Raw genomic sequence first — 17,066 nt, 5'->3', positions numbered from 1 at the left:
GCCAACCCCCCTCCCAACCACCCACGTATGCCTTACACTATGTGTCGTGCAGTTGGACCTCAGACTTGCACTGCAGTCTCTGACTATCTGATGAAACCTGATTATGAACTATGTACTATATGATGCATGTGAATTGGCTGTGTGTATGAATATATAGCCTTTAATGTTGCATGTTCTACACTGGCTTTCACTGTAGTCTGTCAGTACGCTATGTGAGTGGGGGAAGGGAACATTGATCAGTAGCATGCAGTTAGTAGAGAGTGGTGTTATGAAGGTGAGAGGGATTACATGGAACAATGGCAAAAGAAAGAAACAGAGAGACAGACAAATGGGACAGCCATATAAACTGGGAAGAATGACATCACTAGTAAATGAGTTTGTGTTAAATCACATCCACAATCATTAACGGAAGAGAATGCAATTCAAATGGCCTTTAATAACACCTCCACTATCATCATCTGTACAGTCTTTTGTCATGTTTAACTCTTCATTAGTTCAGCTCCAGATGCTTCTAACAGTAAAGTCAGCACTGAGTGTATCAATGAGAACAGTGTCTGAGAGTCATAAACTTGACACAAGGAATGTAGTCAAGGCGTGCACACTGGCAGATGGTGCTGCTTTTCAAAGCAAACCATAAAGTATAAAAAGCCCTGCCAGCCAACTCCAATTCTATGAGCTGCACATGGTAAAACTAGATGAATGGACGGTTTGGTAAACCATAACAAGAAACCTTAAAGCTACATTTTTCTTACACGTTGCCTGATTTTCACGACTTCATCCAAAGTGGTTTGCACAGTCCATCCTAGCTGAGTTGATAACTGATCTAACATAGTAAATTATTGTTAATGTCATGAATATTAGTTTGTTTATCATTATTGTTATCATTGATGTTAACTTTACATTAATTGAATTTAATCTAATTAGACCCAATCCAGATTCAAGGCACAAAAAGGTGTAAACAAGACCAGTAAGTCTCTTGAAACAGTAAATGGTGCATTACTGGAGTACAATAATTTTCTCTCTCAAGTTGTTGTGGAATTTTAAAAAAGATCATACACATTGTAATACAGTGAAAAAAACATCTGGATTGGAGCTTTGAGTTTCTAAATCACAATGAATGAAGCACAATATATAAACAGAAGAGACAGAGACAGAACAGACGGGGGTAACGAGACAAAACAAAGATAGAGAGAGAGAGATGTGGTTGTGAAATAATGTTCTGATGATGAGGTCACTCAATGCGTCGAGAGCTACCGCTCCTCTGTGTTCCTGGTCCCTAGCCCCTGGCCGCCCATTACCAGTTCTGACTGTCGCACCTCAAAGGACATCTCATCCTCAGCATTTTCCCCCATTTCCTCTCCTCCTTCTTCTTCCTCACCAATATGGCAACTCTAAATACATGGAGAGATAAAGAAAAACACTATGAGTTTTTCAAAGTACTTTATGCACACATTAAACCTCAACTCTTAGCCAAACCCTCTAAATGACTCACCTTTGCCATAATATCTGCATAAGCCATATAGAGATGATCTGTATCAAGTTTACTGAAATGGGGACAAGAGAAGACAACTGGTTAACTCGGAATAACACATCTCCCTGTGTTTATACCTCATTTCGATATTTTAGTGTCATTTTACGGCGTCAGCGAGGTCCCATCTAACCTCTTTTCTGTTAGAGCGGTGCGACTGAAATGTAAAATAAGCTGGTGGAGGGGATCTGGCTTTGTTTCTCTCTCCTCCTCCTCATCTCCTTCCTCTTGCTCCATTGCTTTCTGGGATGCACAGGGAGAGGAAGGGTGAGTAACGGCACGGAAAAAATAAAACAATTCTAAATGAAACAGAGATGAGATGCCACTCACAGATAAGTCATCTATCATCCTGTCTTCAAATGAGTAACCCTCAGAGTGAAGCCAGTTGCGTTTGTATCCCTCAAGGAACATATTTGAAGCTCTGTGCCTGCAATTCAAAAAAACAAAACAATATAAAACCTTTTTATACATCTCCCATACTTATTTTATGAACTTCCCATACTGTACAGCTCTGACAGAGACGTAGCTTTCTTACCTTGGAATGTTGTATAGCGGTGTCATCCTAAAGCAAGCGACCACAGCCCTGCGTCTCTGCTTGGACAACAGTTTGTGCCACACCATCTTCTTGGATTTAAACGGGTGCTCGGTCTACACCAGAGAAGGTAGACATTAGCAAAGTGGCCAAAAGAGGTCCCATGGTAACTTTTTATGTACAGCAGGAAGTCATAGTTCATTTTTCTTACTGATTTCCCTCATAACTATTACAACATGCATCACAAAATTTGTTATAAAACAGAGTCATTTTCTAGACAAAACAAAACAAACTAAAGTAAATGAAAACCCTCCCCCGACTGTAATTATGTGGTCACATCTCTGTGCTGGAGACACAGTATGCGTCTGCTCCAGTTAATGCGGTTGACAAGATCCACTCACCACTTCAAGGTGGTAGAGGACAGCAGAAACCTCCTGGACTCTCTTGACAACTTTCACGGGAGCGTCAGCATCTTCAGCCTTCCCTGCCATCTCCTTGTACAGGGCCATCTGCCAGCGCATGGACGGGTTGTCCACCTTTCCACAACACAAGGACACAGAAAGCTTTCTGAAATGTATTGTGACTGATTATCTGTTATCTCAAACCTGATTCATTGGAAATAAATAGAACATTGTTGGACGAACAATCCAGGAATTATACCTTCCCCTGAAGATGAAGGTTGTTCTGCAGGAACTCTCTAACTTCTTCATCAGTGTCTCTCTGTAAAGTAAAAAGTTTTATCATTGTCCTCCTAAGTCCCTAATGGTTTTGGAGGTAAAACTGTTACGGAGCGTTCACTGTATTACAGTGCTTAACTGGATACAAATCGTTTACCACAATCTAATTCAAGGTCAGAAATAAACTACCAAAGAGTATCGGATCTTGGCCAGGTTGATAAGCTCCTGATCGGCGGGCGAGCACATGTTGAGGCCTATGGGGAGCATCTTTTTCAAGGCAGCCACAATAAGTGAAGTCTGCACAGAGTAACGATCTCCCCGTCTCTTCTTCTTGGTGCGTTCGGCATCCGAGCCTCCACCCTGAGAAAACAGACAATAAACCAAAAAGCATTCACAGTTTCTCATAGAATGCCAGAGGTACGGCACCCCAGTTAACACTGCTTTGAATCAAACATATTACAGCTCTGATTCAATCCCAGGCAATCACTTTTATGAATATGAGCTCACATTATTAGTAATTAACTATTTTTTACTATAATGCTAAGAATGACTGTGACACCACTAGAGCACAAATGCAACAGATTTTATATATACTGTATGCTATCATATATCACAAAAGTAAATATAAAATAAATTTGTCAGCACGGTCTTCATTCATTACATGTCATGACAAATCTATGATTCTTTTAATACTAACTACTGAACATCATCCTACCTTTTAATAATGACTGAAATATAACTAAACAGTGCAGCAAGCTGTTTATTAACCAATAACAGTGGATCTCTCTCTCCACGTACAATTACCCAGCTACATTCACTGGGTGTTCGTATGAAACATGTTACTGTCAACAATGTGTAAATAAACAGTCTCTGTATTTGAATGTCTACATCCTGTGATTCCCCAAATATAAACATCGTTTCTCTGAGCTCAGACTGGTAAGTAGAGGGTATAGTGAAAATGTGAGGGCAAAGTGGGGATATAGCTGGCTGGAATGGGAAGCTGAAAGGAATGGGTCTTATAAGAAGGTAAATCAGTGAAATTGCATTTACAAAACATGCAAAAGAAACCCAGTTTTATGCAACTCATTCAGCATTCCATGAATAGGATAAATAACTAAAACAAACTTGATTTTTTTCTCTAATAGAAAATTAAATTTTGTAATGACAGCAGCACCTGGTGAAACATTAAAATATTAGAAGAAGTTATGCAACAAAACTCTTGAAATTAGAGTGAGTCTTATTAGTGGCAGGCTGTTAAAATCACACACCTACTGTAAAACAAACTGTCTATGGGATACATCCCTGAACTCCTGCTCTGTCACTGTAAGAGTTCAGTCCTTCTGCTCTTTCTGGAGTCCTCCAAGATGTGCAAATGTTTGTGTCAGCATAAAATATGTAAATGCATTTTGTAATATGAATGTTTAGTCTATGATCTGCATGCTCTATGAATAGGTCAAAGGGTATTTCGATTTGAGCCATAGTGTGGATAACAAGATCACACAGTAACCTCACAGAGAAGTGTAGGATGAAAAGTTACTGGACAACTATGATAGATACAGATATCACTCAGTACCCCTCAGATATTGCACATGTTGATGCTTCTAGAGGCACTTAATATGTTCACTAACTTTAACATATTCCAAAGTTAGTTATTTGGGTTTTGTATACAGTGGCTCTGATGTGTAAACCCTTGGTGACTACATTTTACAGGTCTGTTCATCATTTGCAGACAAATTCAGACACATATACATTAAGGCTGGAATGGAAAAATAAAAGGGTAAACATCAATTTCTCTCTAATGGCAATCTTTTCATTATAGGTGTTTGTTGGGGTGTCACTATTAAATCAATCCTAGAGGCCCTACGCCTCGTGCGCTCAAGTTCAATAGTGAACACTATCATTGCATTATGTACTAATGCAGCCACTGCTTCTGCTTCAATTCAGAGCCAGATGCAAGTGTGTTATGGAGGTCTAGTTTAGAGGAAACAGGGTGCAAAGCATTGTGGGGAATATTTTAGCTAGTAAGTTTGAATTAATGTAATGGTTAGGTTCATGGTCATTTTGAGCACATTCTAAAGAGGGAACCCAACAAATGCTTCAAGAAATCTGCTTCAGTGACATTAAACATCAAGTCACGTGTTAGTGTGGATACTAGGGAGTGGAAAGGAAACTAAACCATGATGTGCCATGGCATTTCCAGGGAGGAGAGAAGAAAGAGCACAGAGAAGACTAACATCATCCCCTAGTGGCAAAAAGCTGCATTACAAAAGCTAGATGTCAACCATCCTTCAACGAAAAGAAACAAAAGACATACTAGAAGATTCCAACTCAACTATGATCAAAAAAAAAGGGAAAACTCAGTGACAGGATGATGGCACTGTGCTCTCACTGCCACCTTGGGCTTGGTGTAAAGCCCAGTGCCATGAGCCCAACTCTACAGCTGAGTACTTTCATCAAGCGCCTCGAGACTCCCCCCCTAACACACTGGCAGGACTGAGCACAGCCCACAGATGGGACCTGCCCTTTTGTCCAATGATCCTTTACGAGAATAATGTGAGTGTGTACAGTTTGTGTAGATATAAACCAGTGGGTTTGTATAAGGCTGTGTGTCAACGTACATGTACAGAAGCTGGTTGGTGTATAGCAATACTAATGACAGTGTAAGTGGAGCCAAACTCCATCTGTTGCTCCTTTGAAGACACTTCTGGCAAGGATTTTAATATTCTAAAAATATAACTAACATATCAACATATTTATAGCAATGACAAATTCTCAACTAAGTTTTGTTCCACTCATAATAGACTGCAAGTATTCATGACTAAGCAGGCACAGCTGCATGTACAGAAAAAGCATCTGTCACTGGCACTGATTTAGTTATCCTGGGTCATGTTGCTCTGAAAGGAATGTGCATGTCTTTGTGTGTGTCTGTGCGCATGAGTGAGTAAGTGTGTATGTTTGTGAGTGTGTGGGGATCAGATGTGCCAGTGTGTTGGAGAGGTTGATGAAAAGCTCCCCCAAAGTGAGGTGCCATGCGGTCAGCACAGCGGTCGTGCAGGAACAAAGTCTAACCTCTGAGTCCCCGCCCTGGAAACCCAGCCGCAACCCAAAAGAAGAGGACAAGGGACAGCCAAAGAGAGAATATTGTTAACACAACTGCTATCGTTCTCAAAATTGCGAATTAAAATTAAACCTCCAAAAATCATAGCAGGCTTCATTATGTTTAACCAAGCCCAATATACAAAAATATTTTTAAAAAAAAGGAACAAACACAAAATTAGAGACTTTGAAATGCTGTACCTGGGAAAGATGGTGCATAATGGCCTTTCTGTCTTAGATTGCTTTGTTGGATTATAATCAGTGATACAGCATTTAGAATTTCATTAAGTCATTCTAAGATTAATACAGACTTTAATAAATTACCATTTATAAATAGCTGAAAATAGTTGGTAAAGTAACAACATACTAAAATCATGACCAAAAAAATGACAGAGCAAACAAAGGAACAGTTGTTTTACAATATGCCTGCATTACCATCCTTAGGTTTTTTCTTTTTTTTTTTTTAAAAATCTTTAACAGCTGCCTGATTTGAGATCTAGCACTAAACCAACCTCCCTGTGGCGCTGGCTCCGTCTTTCATGAACTCACCTTGCTCATTTTGCTCTTGCTGTCAGCGGTGAGGAATGACATGTTATTGATCTCATTCATCACCACAAAGTTCTGTTCCTCTCGCTTGAAGTTCTACGACGGACAGATAAATGGAAAACATAGTAAATAATGTGAGCTGCTCCAAATGGTTGCATTTAAAGGCCAAATGAAGATACTCACATGAGATTTGGACCAGAAAATAAAGACTTCTCCGACCATTCGAAAGAGCTCTTCCGCATCTGGGTCTGGGCATGTCAGCCACCTTGCCCTGTAGCAGAGCAAATTACTTTAAGGCGCCCCAAAGTCACAACAAGTTTGGTTAATGAACAATATCTGAAAAGTTAGGTGCTCTATGTTCCAGGTAGAATTTATAGTTCAAAGCTTGTTGGTGGGTATAACTTCATTATACCTGTTGTTGTCCACATAGCGAATAAGCAGAGGGTAGAGGGCATACAAGTCTCTGCAGAGGACAGCAAACTCATCACGTATAGTGCCGTCTTCTTCATCTCCCTCTGATTTCCCCTCCATCCGCAAATGGTCCTCTTCAGCCACCACCTTGGAGGTGCGTTTCTTCAGCTTCTCCATTGTTGGGATGAAGTGGGACTTGAGCATTTCTGGCTTTGCCCTGCTGACAATGGGCTGTGAAAACACTAGGAAAGAAAACAAACGCAGTCATCTCACTTGTTCAAAAACTCACTCAGGTGTATGCACTGACACATTAATAGAGTTCAAAATGGTGCTCACCAGCCAACCTCTTCATCCAGGAGGCCTCATCAATACCCAAGTTATTAACTACAATTTTCATGATGCTGCCCAGCAGCTGATTAAGGTGTTCTGATGTGACCTCAGTGCAAAGCCGGCCCTCCATCTCAGGGAAGTTTTCAAGTCCTCTCTCCCACCAGCGAGGCAGGTAGTTACACAGCATGGGCAGAGTGATTTCAATCACATGAGGCATTTCAGTATAACGAGCCCCTGACTCTGCCAAGTCCCCAATCTCCTTCAGCAGAGCATCCAGCTCTGGGATGTCTGGACATAATTCCTGGACCTCATTGGGGAGGCCCAAGACTGTGGCATTCATAAGAGAAGTAGTAAATGAAAGAACATTCTGAAACAAGACTTTTTTTTAGACAGAAAACAAATCTGAGAAAAAGGGTATTGCACTCACTGGCTCTCTCTCTGGGGGTCTTTGTGGTGTAGACAGAGAAAGCGTTGAATTCATTAAGAAGGGGTTCTAAGTAAGCCACTGGCATAGCTGCTGCGAGGTGAGCCAAACACTCTCCAAGAGCTGGTCTCTGCCTGTAAGTGTAAAAGACAAGTGAGGAAAATGCTACCAAGTTACTTAACAGATTGTACTGAATGCAGATGTGGATGTTACCTCTCAACATGTGGATTCTTGACAGTCCCTAAGGAGTAGATGCTGCACATGATGCGATAACATGACATCTGCAGGTCGTCCACTGTATTCCACCGGCAGAGACAGGTACAGTAGTGTCAGGATAAATCAATAAATAAACACCATGTGAAATCAGAAATAGCACTGACGGGAAACACTTACGCATGACGTCATCTCCAAACTGGTGCTGAGCGATGTGATCAAACAGGGAGGTAAGCACTGGGAGCAGGGCAATGGTAGTGTAGTTAATGTTCTGGGACACGCCTTTAACTTGCTTTAAAGGAGAGAAGCAGAACACGGTCATGGACTCAGGATATATAAGGTCCAGTTTTTATCAGATCACAAATAGAAATATGTTCAAGGCCAGTTCAAATGCTGTGCTCCTCTCTGACCTGATTGCCCTTGGATACTTTGCCTAGTTTGAGGTTCTCTACCATCTTCTCTATATCATCAGCAGCACTTTCAAAGAACGACCGCAGCCCTGCTTTCACAATCTCAGGCCCCGACTTCATCACTGTCCTAATAAAGTAAATAAGAAAAATTATAATCAAAAACTTAACAAAAACATATTTATCATAATGGTGTTATGCGTATTGTAAGAAAATTAAAAATAGTAAACCTTGCATCCAATGATCGTGCCAGAATGTGAAGACAGTTAACAATTGCTGAAGCATCCGTTCCTGCACATACAAATACAGCTCTGCTGTTATGATGTCTTTTATAGAATCCAGATCACCACATACTGTTCACGCATATACAACTAGAGCAACTGCACTTGCTCTAGCCTGGATGACTGAAAAATAAATTACAGCCAACAAAATACGGCCACATACGAGAAACATGAAAAAGAGTGACAAGATTCAGAAAGATTGACGCTGAGAAACTGACATCTTACCAAAGAGAGAAACTCTGTGTCTCACCAGAGCGGACATTTTACAGAAGATACTATGATGAGAAGGAAAGGAAAAGGAAGGAAAGGAAAATGAAGGAAAGGAAAATGCGAGAAAAAAGAAATGCTGATAAAAGGGGGAAAGTGATATATGAAAAGAATACATAACAGAACATTTCTGTGTTGTTATTTCTATATAAGAGAGAGATCACCTTGCAATCATCTCCTTCTCCTTATTGGAAGAATGGCCACCACTACCCAGAACCTTTGCAGGTGTTGACAAGAAGTAGAGGCAGTGGTTTTTGAAATACTGGTTGATTAGAGGCATCAAGATCTGAGAGAGACAGACAGTTTCAGAGATAGTGAGTTTTCACAGTACAGCAACGAGGACAAGCTGGGTCTTCAAAATTGTGCCCACATTAGCTTAAAACAACAGTTTCACCTTGGCAAAGAATTTGATTTCCTGTTCATGAGGAGACTTTTCCACTCGTCCACTGCTCACAACAGCCTCTGTGAAACACATAGTAAAATATGATGATATTGCAATAACACTGGCGATCAAGATCTACTTTAAGTTGCATCAATAAAGATCTCTCAGATGTTACAGTATCTGTTGTTCATTCTTGCCCAACAGTACCAAGATGAGCGATGAACTCCTGGGCAATTTCCATCCACTTCAGCAGCTTCTGCAGGAAACCATAAGCAAATCTCTTCTCAATGGAAGAGATGTCAGACTCCATGTCTTTCAGGCCCCTAAAGTGAAACAGACTTTAACTCTTTATCCTTTTTTAACAAAAGAGAATATGTAGTACATCTTAAAACATAATTTCAAGAGGAAACTTTCAAACCATAATGTAAGCTCAATACTGGTTCCCTTATAGACAAAGAATCTATGATCATACAGAACATAACAGAAACATTAATTACTACCTAAAACTAAAAAATAGGATGCTTGCTATGTTTCTGTTTTTCTGTCTTGTTCTGTAAGTATTTTTGTAATCTTCTTGGGAAACATAATACAGTCAACAGGAAATATGTTAGAAAATAACTTTTAATAGAATGAAACAAACACAATCCCCTGCTGGATGTCGTACAGAAATTGTTCTCTTGCATTTTACCTTGTGACAGCGTATCCATTCAGCTGCAGGAACTTGAGCAGCTCATAAGCCTTCTCTCGATCTCGTGCCTTTTCTTTTGCTGTCAGAGTATCATAGGGCACCAGTAGAGGATGTGTTCCACCTCCTACACAAACAAACACAATCAAAACTCTTGAAGAAACAAACGAATATCAAATTTTCCATATGTTTAAGTTCCCTCCGCTAAAATAAAATCTTACCTTTGGCCTGAAGCTCCAACTTTTTCTTCCGTCCCCATGTGTTGTGGTAATTTTCTGCCAGTTGCTCTGCCATAGACTGTGAACAGATATGAACTCTGATTACTGATCAGATGTTAAGATTATAGCACGTATGCTTCAAACACTTACTGCCACTTACCTGCAGGTCTCTTGAAAGAGCCATGTGTGAGATATCAATGGGCTGTGGGCTGTAGCCATGACTTGGGTCATAGGTTGCCTAGAACAGAGAGAGGTATCATTATAAACTCTGCTGGAATAGCAGTAATATTTGTACATTCATCCAACTGCTCTTTACCTGAGCAGTCTGTGAGATTTTTCGTGCTGCCACTTTCTTCTTCTCTGACTCTTCTTCCTCTCTGGCTTTATCTAGGTTCCACTCCCATGCAAGCATGGCTTTGATTGACTCTTTGATCGGCCAACGGTAGATCTCTTTGTCCTGCCAGAAGGATGTAGATCAGAGTGATCAGAAGCAGAGACAGATGAAGTAAAAGCGCTGGAGGATTAACTGCACAGTGTGACAGGGAACCTACCTTCTCTGAGAAGGTCTTGTACGGTCTCAGCATCGGATGAGTTTTTGCATTTTCATCCAGCACCTCACCATAAGACCAGTTATTCTGGATCTGAAAAATAGATGCATACACAATATGTATTACAGCTGTTCTTCATGCTTGCAAATATAATGGCTTCCTTCTTACTTGCAGTAAGTATAAATTCATTTGGCATTTTAACTTTCTAGCATATAAAGTAAAGCTGTCCTGATCAAACTAACCAAATATGATGCTCCTGAAGAACCGTATCAGACTATTGTGAGTGATAACAGCAGGTGAAAATAAAAGGTCTACCTTTTCAAAGGCCCATTTATCATGTGTATATTCAGCATATTTGTTGATAAAGGGATCCAGTCTCTCAGGGATGATAGTGCTGTGGATGGAGGAAGGATCAGAGTACATGTGGCTTTAATTATTGTACAGAGAGATAATTTATGTCTTGGAAGGCATAATGACAAAAACCCTCTCACTTTGTGGTCTCTACTGGTTTAGGATCAAAGTTTCCCTCTGCATCCACTGATGCCTTTTTCTCTGTTTTGGAGGAGTAGCTGGCATCTACATAGTCGGGAGGAATGGCTCCAGCAATGGAGCAGATGCATGGCATTGAAATTTTGAAAATCTCAGCATCAAATTTCTGCAATCACAATAACAAGGTTTTACAATATGTCCATACACCATCTATTATCTGGAACAAGAAAAATCTCATATAGCAGGAGTTGCACCTTGTGTGCAAGTGATTCAAAGATCCCCCAAAACAGTTTTCGAGTGAGATGCAGCTCCTCTTCTGATGCGACTCCAAAGTTGGCCCAACCATTGGGGAGGCAATAATATTTCCAACAACGCTCATAATGATTGGTCAAAAGCTGCAGGACAACAAAAATATAAAAGTGAAAAGTGAAAAAATTAATAGCAGAAGAACATGAAATTACAGGGAAATAATGGTTTTAATAGTTTAAAGTTCATCATACCTTCAAAGGCATTTTGGCATACTCATTGAGAATGGGTACGTCGAACACCAGCCGTCTGAGCAGGTGCTGAAGCATGGATGGACGTAGATGTCTGAAAGAAAGATAAACAAAGTTAACTTCCACTGTGAACCGTGCAATATTAATTGACATGAAAGGTTTGCCATGATATTAAACTCACTTGCACAAAGCCATGAGGCACTCTTCAATGATGTCTCTTTGGGCCTTCGTGAAGGCTCGTCCACGAGACAGCCGGTAGATTGTGTGCAACATGGAGTCGATCATTATGGCTCGGTGGTCACTGCCAGCAAAGAGTGGGGCACACTTGGTGATTAGTGGCAACACAGCAGAACACAGGTAGCGGTTCAAAGCGAGGGCCATCTCTGTAGTGCTGAAGTTAACCTGCGGTGAATTAAGCCCAACAGTAAGATTATAATCCTGCTCTCCACTCCAAGGACATTATACAATACGACTGTTTGATTGATTGAGGCTCACCGTGTCCAGAGAGGCAGCAGCCCTCATGTCAGGCAGAAAGCCTACTTCCAGCACATGGAGCAGGAAATCCTGGTTGTCAATACCATACACTCTGTCCAGGAACAGCACCATAGGAGCCTTGTGATCTGGCACAAAACTGGCTGACATCTTTGGCTCTATGATGCTGTTGTCTAAGCACGAAGTGGGAAAAAACATTTTGAAAAACGATTATTAACATGTTAAGTTGGACAGAAGTGATCTGATGGTATGACAAAGCGTTCAGCATCCGGCTGTACACTGGTAACAGTACACGTTGTTAAACCTTGAATAAGCACTGTGTTGATTAAATGAATAAACACTGATTAAAGAAACCAGTACAATATGGTCTCTCAAGTGTTTACCTTTTCCAAAAGAAGGTATCTGAACAGGAAGGCTGATGACTCCCACCAGATCCTCAAGAGGGACCAGAGACCGCAGAATGGCCCTGATCCTCAGAGCCTCTCCCTTACCAGCCTGGATCAACTGTTGAGACAAAGAGTCTCTATAAAGACATTTTCAATAAGATTTCCTATTCTTGTATCTGTTCTTTGTTTCTACGCCTGTTTAATAAGTCCAGTATGGTAGCTTACGTGCATCTCAGGAGCACAGCGTCCCAGCAAGTCAATAAGGGCAGAATAGAAAGACATGATAGCATTTCCAAGGTGCACCCTGTTCTCCTCATGCTGCTCCTCTCCTCCAAACCTACCAGATAAAAAGATAGTGGCTATAAATCTTGCTGCTACAGCTACACTCATTAAATACAATCAGGCCTTTGAACAAAAGTTAAAAGCTCTTACATGGGAAAGCGTCTGTCTTTCTTAACACTAGGGCCATCCCTTGCAGGGTCCTCTGATATTTTGATAGCTTCCTCTATTGCAGCCAGCAGACCATTGCCACCCTCCCCTCTCAGGGCTGGACCAAAGCACTCAGGCCTGCGAATGAGGAGACGTACCACCACATTGGCATTCTCTTCTACGCTCTCCCCTACAGTAGGGAAAGAAACACACTGTGTTATTTATAAGGGAGAAAAACAGAAATAATATGGGCATTAGAATTACACACTGCATTTTGTAACAAAGTAAGAATCAGACCGTTGACAAATACAGCAAAACGAAGAAAGTCAAGGTATTTCTCTCCACCACAAGGATTCCAGCCGATGTCAGGGTATCCTTTAGACAGTAGCATTGGACAGCTCTGCAGTCCACATCCAGCTAAATACTTCACCACCTGGAAAGACATCAGTGTACTCAAGTGATGGACAATCTTATGCAATGCTTATTTTGTGCATATTGATTAAAATTTTACCATTTCTAGGTCCTGCTCTTGGAGAGCCAATGCAAGCTCGTTGTTGTCGATACAAGAGGCTGCAGCCACGTCCAGGGGGGTGGAGCCACGCATTCCTACAGAACAGCAAATAATGTAGAGGTTTATCACAGTTAACTCTTCAAGAATAACACATCAAGAATAATGCTGGAACTTAACAAAGACAATCACCAAGGCCGATGCCACTGTTCTGGAGAAGGTAGCTGAGGTGGTCAAACATAGAGCGCTGATTTTGACGACTGATGCGACAGAAATAGCAGAGAAAGCGGCAACAGTTGGTCACCACTCGAGGGAATCTGATCTCCTGTTGGAAGAAGGAATGATGCAAATGTAAAGTTAAGTAATATATGAGGTTGGTCTTATTGCCTTCTTTTGTCTATTTGTTGGTGGTATCAAAAAGCAAGGTCGATCTCTAAATGTAAAATAGTTACAATGCAAGTGGGTGGAACAAAAAATATACCTTTGAGTCCCCACCGCCCAGTACATTAACCATGACCTCCATGACAGTTTCATGCATGCCCAGAGCTCTCATCAAGTTGGGGTGCTGATAGAAAACTTTGTTACTCATGATGTTCCTAAGGGAGACAAAAATTAAGTTACTGTATAGTTTCAGTGACATACATTTAACAGACAATTCACTTCAAGGCAAAGTAATCAGAATAAATCAAATCTTATATCAACCCGATGCTTTGGATCATAAGCCTCTCTTCTTCTGGACCCATCTGGACAATAAGCAAGGAGCGGATCTGTCCCAAGCACTCCAGCAGGTCCATGGTGTCCTGAATTGACACTGCGTTGATGGTGTAGGCCTTGGGAAGGGCACGCATGAGCTCTCCCAGCCCATCATACTGCCTGTGAAGGAGGCTGAACATCATGCGCACCAGCTCAGGGTTCTGGATAAATGACTCCTGGGCCCAATGGATCATAGTATGGGAAATCAGCTCCTGTAACGTGCCTGGTAAACAGAGTACAAAGGGTTAAGCGAGAATACAAAAGATACTATGCACTGATTGCGGTCAGGGGATGAAAGAGGGATAAAGCAGCACTGTTTTGTTGAAGAGCAGACGACAAATGTTCAACAAATCCTCTATCTATAACTCATAACTCACTTGGTTTTTTATCTTCCTGAGGCTCAGGTTCCACCTCAACCTTCTTCTCCCGGAATTTCTTCACCTTTTCCAACATACGGAGCAATCGTCCGCGGAGAGAATTATCCACTTCTTCCTCTTGCTCTTCTTCTTCAATATGAACACCTGAGAGTTTTAAATAAGGTATTGTAACTTATGTCAAAATCTGCCATCTGCAGTGTTAATTTTAAATGCGGATGTTGGTAGACTTGATACTGTAGGTGAAAACTGACCGCAGTGTGCCAGCAGAGCATTGTGAAAAGCCAGCATGGATTCGCGGACCTCATCGGGGACAGGGCACTCTTCATCCTCAGTGCAATTCTTGAAGTTCATGAGCATGTTGACCTTCACAAGAGCAAGAACCAAGTAATACAAGAAAGTCATTTATTTTCAAAAGCCCAAAAGGGCTTATCATAGTTATGGAAAAAAAAAAAAATTCAAACTCAAACAAAATAGACGAGTGACCTAATGAGGGGGATTTATTCTTCGAGGAGTATATTCTGTCTCAAAAAGAAAGATAAAGTTCTTGCATGTAAACACTTGCTGAAATTAGTTTCTTTGGCAGGATATTGTGGACATGAGTTATGTTGGCAGTGAGCAGCTGAGTACATTTTAAAACAGCTGCACTGAAATCTTCTGAATTTGATTTTATGCTACCTACGATTTGGCAATTTTTGTACCAGAACAAAATAAAATACACCACTGAATGGCAGGCTGCATTTTCAGAATGGGGATTTCTGTTGAATGAACAATTCTTAATGCAACTAAACAATCAACAAATGTTCTCTACTCTCTGCATTTTTCTGAGTTTACCTGCTCTTGTGGTGGGGACCGAAATTCACGGGTCTTGCGGGCAGTCTCGGCAGCAGTCATGGTGAAGGCCAGCATAAGTTCATTGTAGCGCTGTCTCTGGTTGGACTGTATCCGGCTGACGAACTGGTCTGAAAAGGCGGTTATGGCCTCCACTCTGTGACGTAGCTCACAGTCACAGAAATACTGCAGCAGAGTACACATCTAAAGGACAAACGCAACATGAATGACTAATACTACACAGCAGATATTAACAGTGTTATTGGAAAAAGGAGCTTTTTTGTATAATCTTTAAAAAAAGAGACTAGAAATACCTGCAGTTTGACAGACTCTGGAAGCTTCATCTGGAAAAGTCCTTGTTCTAGATGTTCTTCTTTCGCCTCACCTGTCTCTACAGGTTTCATCTCTTTTTCTGTTTCCTCTGCACCTTTTTCGCCATTTACTTGCTCTGTCTTGTTCACCGGTTCTTCTTGTGGCATAATGGATTCTGACTCCTCTAAATCTTCCTCCTCCTCCATTTCTTCCTCCTCCTCCTCCTCTTCACCCAAACCATCATCCTCATATTCCTCTTGTTCTTCTTCACCCACGGCTTCCTGCTCTTCTTCCTTCACTGCTCCTTCTTTTGGGGGAGCTTTCTGTTCCTTCTCTTCCTTCAACTTGGCATTCTCCTCAGCAGGCTCCTCCGCCTTCTTGGTACTGAAGACTGTGGGCTCAATCATCTTCAGGATGTGTGTGACATCTTCATCATCGAACACACCCATGATGAGGAGAGTACTGATGAGCTTCAGGATTGGAACAAAATGAAATTCAACACTGCCTCCCACAGGATCTCTCATGGCTTGACCTCCATCTTGCACAGCCTCAATCAGCATGTTCAAGGCCGTGGTCTTTAGCACCTGGAGATACAAGCAAACTTATGATTATTAGTGACTCCAGAATTTCCCTAAAATGCCAAACCTGTTCCACCTCACCTGTAAGGGGATGACTGGACTCAGTGTGTAGATGTCTTGATCTGTTCCCACAAACCCAGTAGAAGAGAAATGGAGTTTGGGGCGTAGACATGTAGTGAGGCCGACACCAGGTAAAGCATGAGATTTGTCCGAGTACAGAGTGATACTGCGTGTTTCATCAGTCATCGGGACTATAAATTCCTTGTTGGTTCCCAGCCTGTTTCTCTTGGCAGACTCCAGGTGCATGCTGATTAGCAGATCATAAAAGCCACTCCTCATTGGCCCAGGTAGGTAGGTGTCCTCGATGGCGTAGAAGAGCTGGGATTCATCCACGTGGCTGCACAGAGCGTGAGCCACACGGTTGTTTCCCAAGGCACACACTGAACCATACAGCTTCAGAGTGTGATAGTGGAACTTCAGCAAGTCCATACGTTCAGACAGCTCCAGGATGTCAATACACCTAGAGAATACCAAGGGGTTAACTTTGTTGGGAAAAAACAGCACACTTTTCTAACTCCTTGCAATGCAACAGATAAATGCTGAGTGATGTAGTTCTAACCTGTTCTCCTCTGGGATGTGGAGGGCCATCATGGTAAGTGGCTCCTGACACTGCACCATCCAGCCCAGTCTCTCACTAACACGCCCTGTCTCTGGAGCCAGGAAGTGGTTGGGCATGCGGCTCCAGATGACAGGGGTTAACATTTGGACATCCAGTCTTGGAGGACACTGGGGGACAGGGTTCTTGCGTTCACTCCGGAACATGGCGGTAGAGATCGGCATAATGTTCTGGCAAGAAAAGTAAAGGGAGAAAA

General features: G+C 41.6%; 1 protein-coding gene across 2 annotated transcripts in view; it reads right to left on the bottom strand.

Moving 5' to 3' along the window:
• Nucleotides 1-17,066, bottom strand: part of LOC111666180 (ryanodine receptor 1-like) — a 49,426-nt gene that overhangs the window by 18,085 nt on the left and 14,275 nt on the right. The window contains exons 35-81 of one of the 2 annotated variants that reach the window (XM_087178014.1): nucleotides 16,814-17,040; nucleotides 16,276-16,714; nucleotides 15,619-16,200; nucleotides 15,308-15,508; nucleotides 14,728-14,839; nucleotides 14,477-14,620; nucleotides 14,049-14,322; nucleotides 13,828-13,942; nucleotides 13,539-13,671; nucleotides 13,350-13,444; nucleotides 13,136-13,271; nucleotides 12,842-13,028; nucleotides 12,635-12,746; nucleotides 12,407-12,527; nucleotides 12,027-12,196; nucleotides 11,713-11,933; nucleotides 11,535-11,625; nucleotides 11,289-11,429; nucleotides 11,037-11,200; nucleotides 10,861-10,939; nucleotides 10,549-10,638; nucleotides 10,314-10,454; nucleotides 10,158-10,235; nucleotides 10,001-10,076; nucleotides 9,783-9,906; nucleotides 9,302-9,417; nucleotides 9,107-9,174; nucleotides 8,877-8,998; nucleotides 8,671-8,720; nucleotides 8,395-8,455; nucleotides 8,168-8,294; nucleotides 7,938-8,049; nucleotides 7,758-7,839; nucleotides 7,548-7,678; nucleotides 7,127-7,447; nucleotides 6,792-7,032; nucleotides 6,563-6,650; nucleotides 6,383-6,475; nucleotides 5,807-5,821; nucleotides 2,927-3,097; nucleotides 2,721-2,780; nucleotides 2,462-2,596; nucleotides 2,064-2,176; nucleotides 1,859-1,955; nucleotides 1,662-1,771; nucleotides 1,493-1,544; nucleotides 1,299-1,391 (exon numbers count right to left, since the gene is read on the bottom strand). In XM_087178014.1, coding sequence (XP_087034140.1) covers nucleotides 1,299-1,391; nucleotides 1,493-1,544; nucleotides 1,662-1,771; nucleotides 1,859-1,955; nucleotides 2,064-2,176; nucleotides 2,462-2,596; nucleotides 2,721-2,780; nucleotides 2,927-3,097; nucleotides 5,807-5,821; nucleotides 6,383-6,475; nucleotides 6,563-6,650; nucleotides 6,792-7,032; nucleotides 7,127-7,447; nucleotides 7,548-7,678; nucleotides 7,758-7,839; nucleotides 7,938-8,049; nucleotides 8,168-8,294; nucleotides 8,395-8,455; nucleotides 8,671-8,720; nucleotides 8,877-8,998; nucleotides 9,107-9,174; nucleotides 9,302-9,417; nucleotides 9,783-9,906; nucleotides 10,001-10,076; nucleotides 10,158-10,235; nucleotides 10,314-10,454; nucleotides 10,549-10,638; nucleotides 10,861-10,939; nucleotides 11,037-11,200; nucleotides 11,289-11,429; nucleotides 11,535-11,625; nucleotides 11,713-11,933; nucleotides 12,027-12,196; nucleotides 12,407-12,527; nucleotides 12,635-12,746; nucleotides 12,842-13,028; nucleotides 13,136-13,271; nucleotides 13,350-13,444; nucleotides 13,539-13,671; nucleotides 13,828-13,942; nucleotides 14,049-14,322; nucleotides 14,477-14,620; nucleotides 14,728-14,839; nucleotides 15,308-15,508; nucleotides 15,619-16,200; nucleotides 16,276-16,714; nucleotides 16,814-17,040 — 6,711 coding nt within the window. The remainder of the gene's footprint in view (nucleotides 1-1,298; nucleotides 1,392-1,492; nucleotides 1,545-1,661; nucleotides 1,772-1,858; nucleotides 1,956-2,063; nucleotides 2,177-2,461; nucleotides 2,597-2,720; nucleotides 2,781-2,926; nucleotides 3,098-5,806; nucleotides 5,822-6,382; nucleotides 6,476-6,562; nucleotides 6,651-6,791; nucleotides 7,033-7,126; nucleotides 7,448-7,547; nucleotides 7,679-7,757; nucleotides 7,840-7,937; nucleotides 8,050-8,167; nucleotides 8,295-8,394; nucleotides 8,456-8,670; nucleotides 8,721-8,876; nucleotides 8,999-9,106; nucleotides 9,175-9,301; nucleotides 9,418-9,782; nucleotides 9,907-10,000; nucleotides 10,077-10,157; nucleotides 10,236-10,313; nucleotides 10,455-10,548; nucleotides 10,639-10,860; nucleotides 10,940-11,036; nucleotides 11,201-11,288; nucleotides 11,430-11,534; nucleotides 11,626-11,712; nucleotides 11,934-12,026; nucleotides 12,197-12,406; nucleotides 12,528-12,634; nucleotides 12,747-12,841; nucleotides 13,029-13,135; nucleotides 13,272-13,349; nucleotides 13,445-13,538; nucleotides 13,672-13,827; nucleotides 13,943-14,048; nucleotides 14,323-14,476; nucleotides 14,621-14,727; nucleotides 14,840-15,307; nucleotides 15,509-15,618; nucleotides 16,201-16,275; nucleotides 16,715-16,813; nucleotides 17,041-17,066) is intronic. The other variant, XM_087178015.1, reaches the window with a different exon arrangement.

This window comes from Seriola lalandi, unplaced genomic scaffold (genome assembly GCF_002814215.2).
Source record: "Seriola lalandi dorsalis isolate HSWRI2012SDOR001 ecotype SW California unplaced genomic scaffold, Sedor1 jcf7180002054672, whole genome shotgun sequence".
NCBI classification, from domain to species: domain Eukaryota; kingdom Metazoa; phylum Chordata; class Actinopteri; order Carangiformes; family Carangidae; genus Seriola; species Seriola lalandi.
The sequence above is the reverse complement of the archived record's forward strand: the minus strand, read 5'-3'. Positions and strand labels throughout refer to the sequence as shown.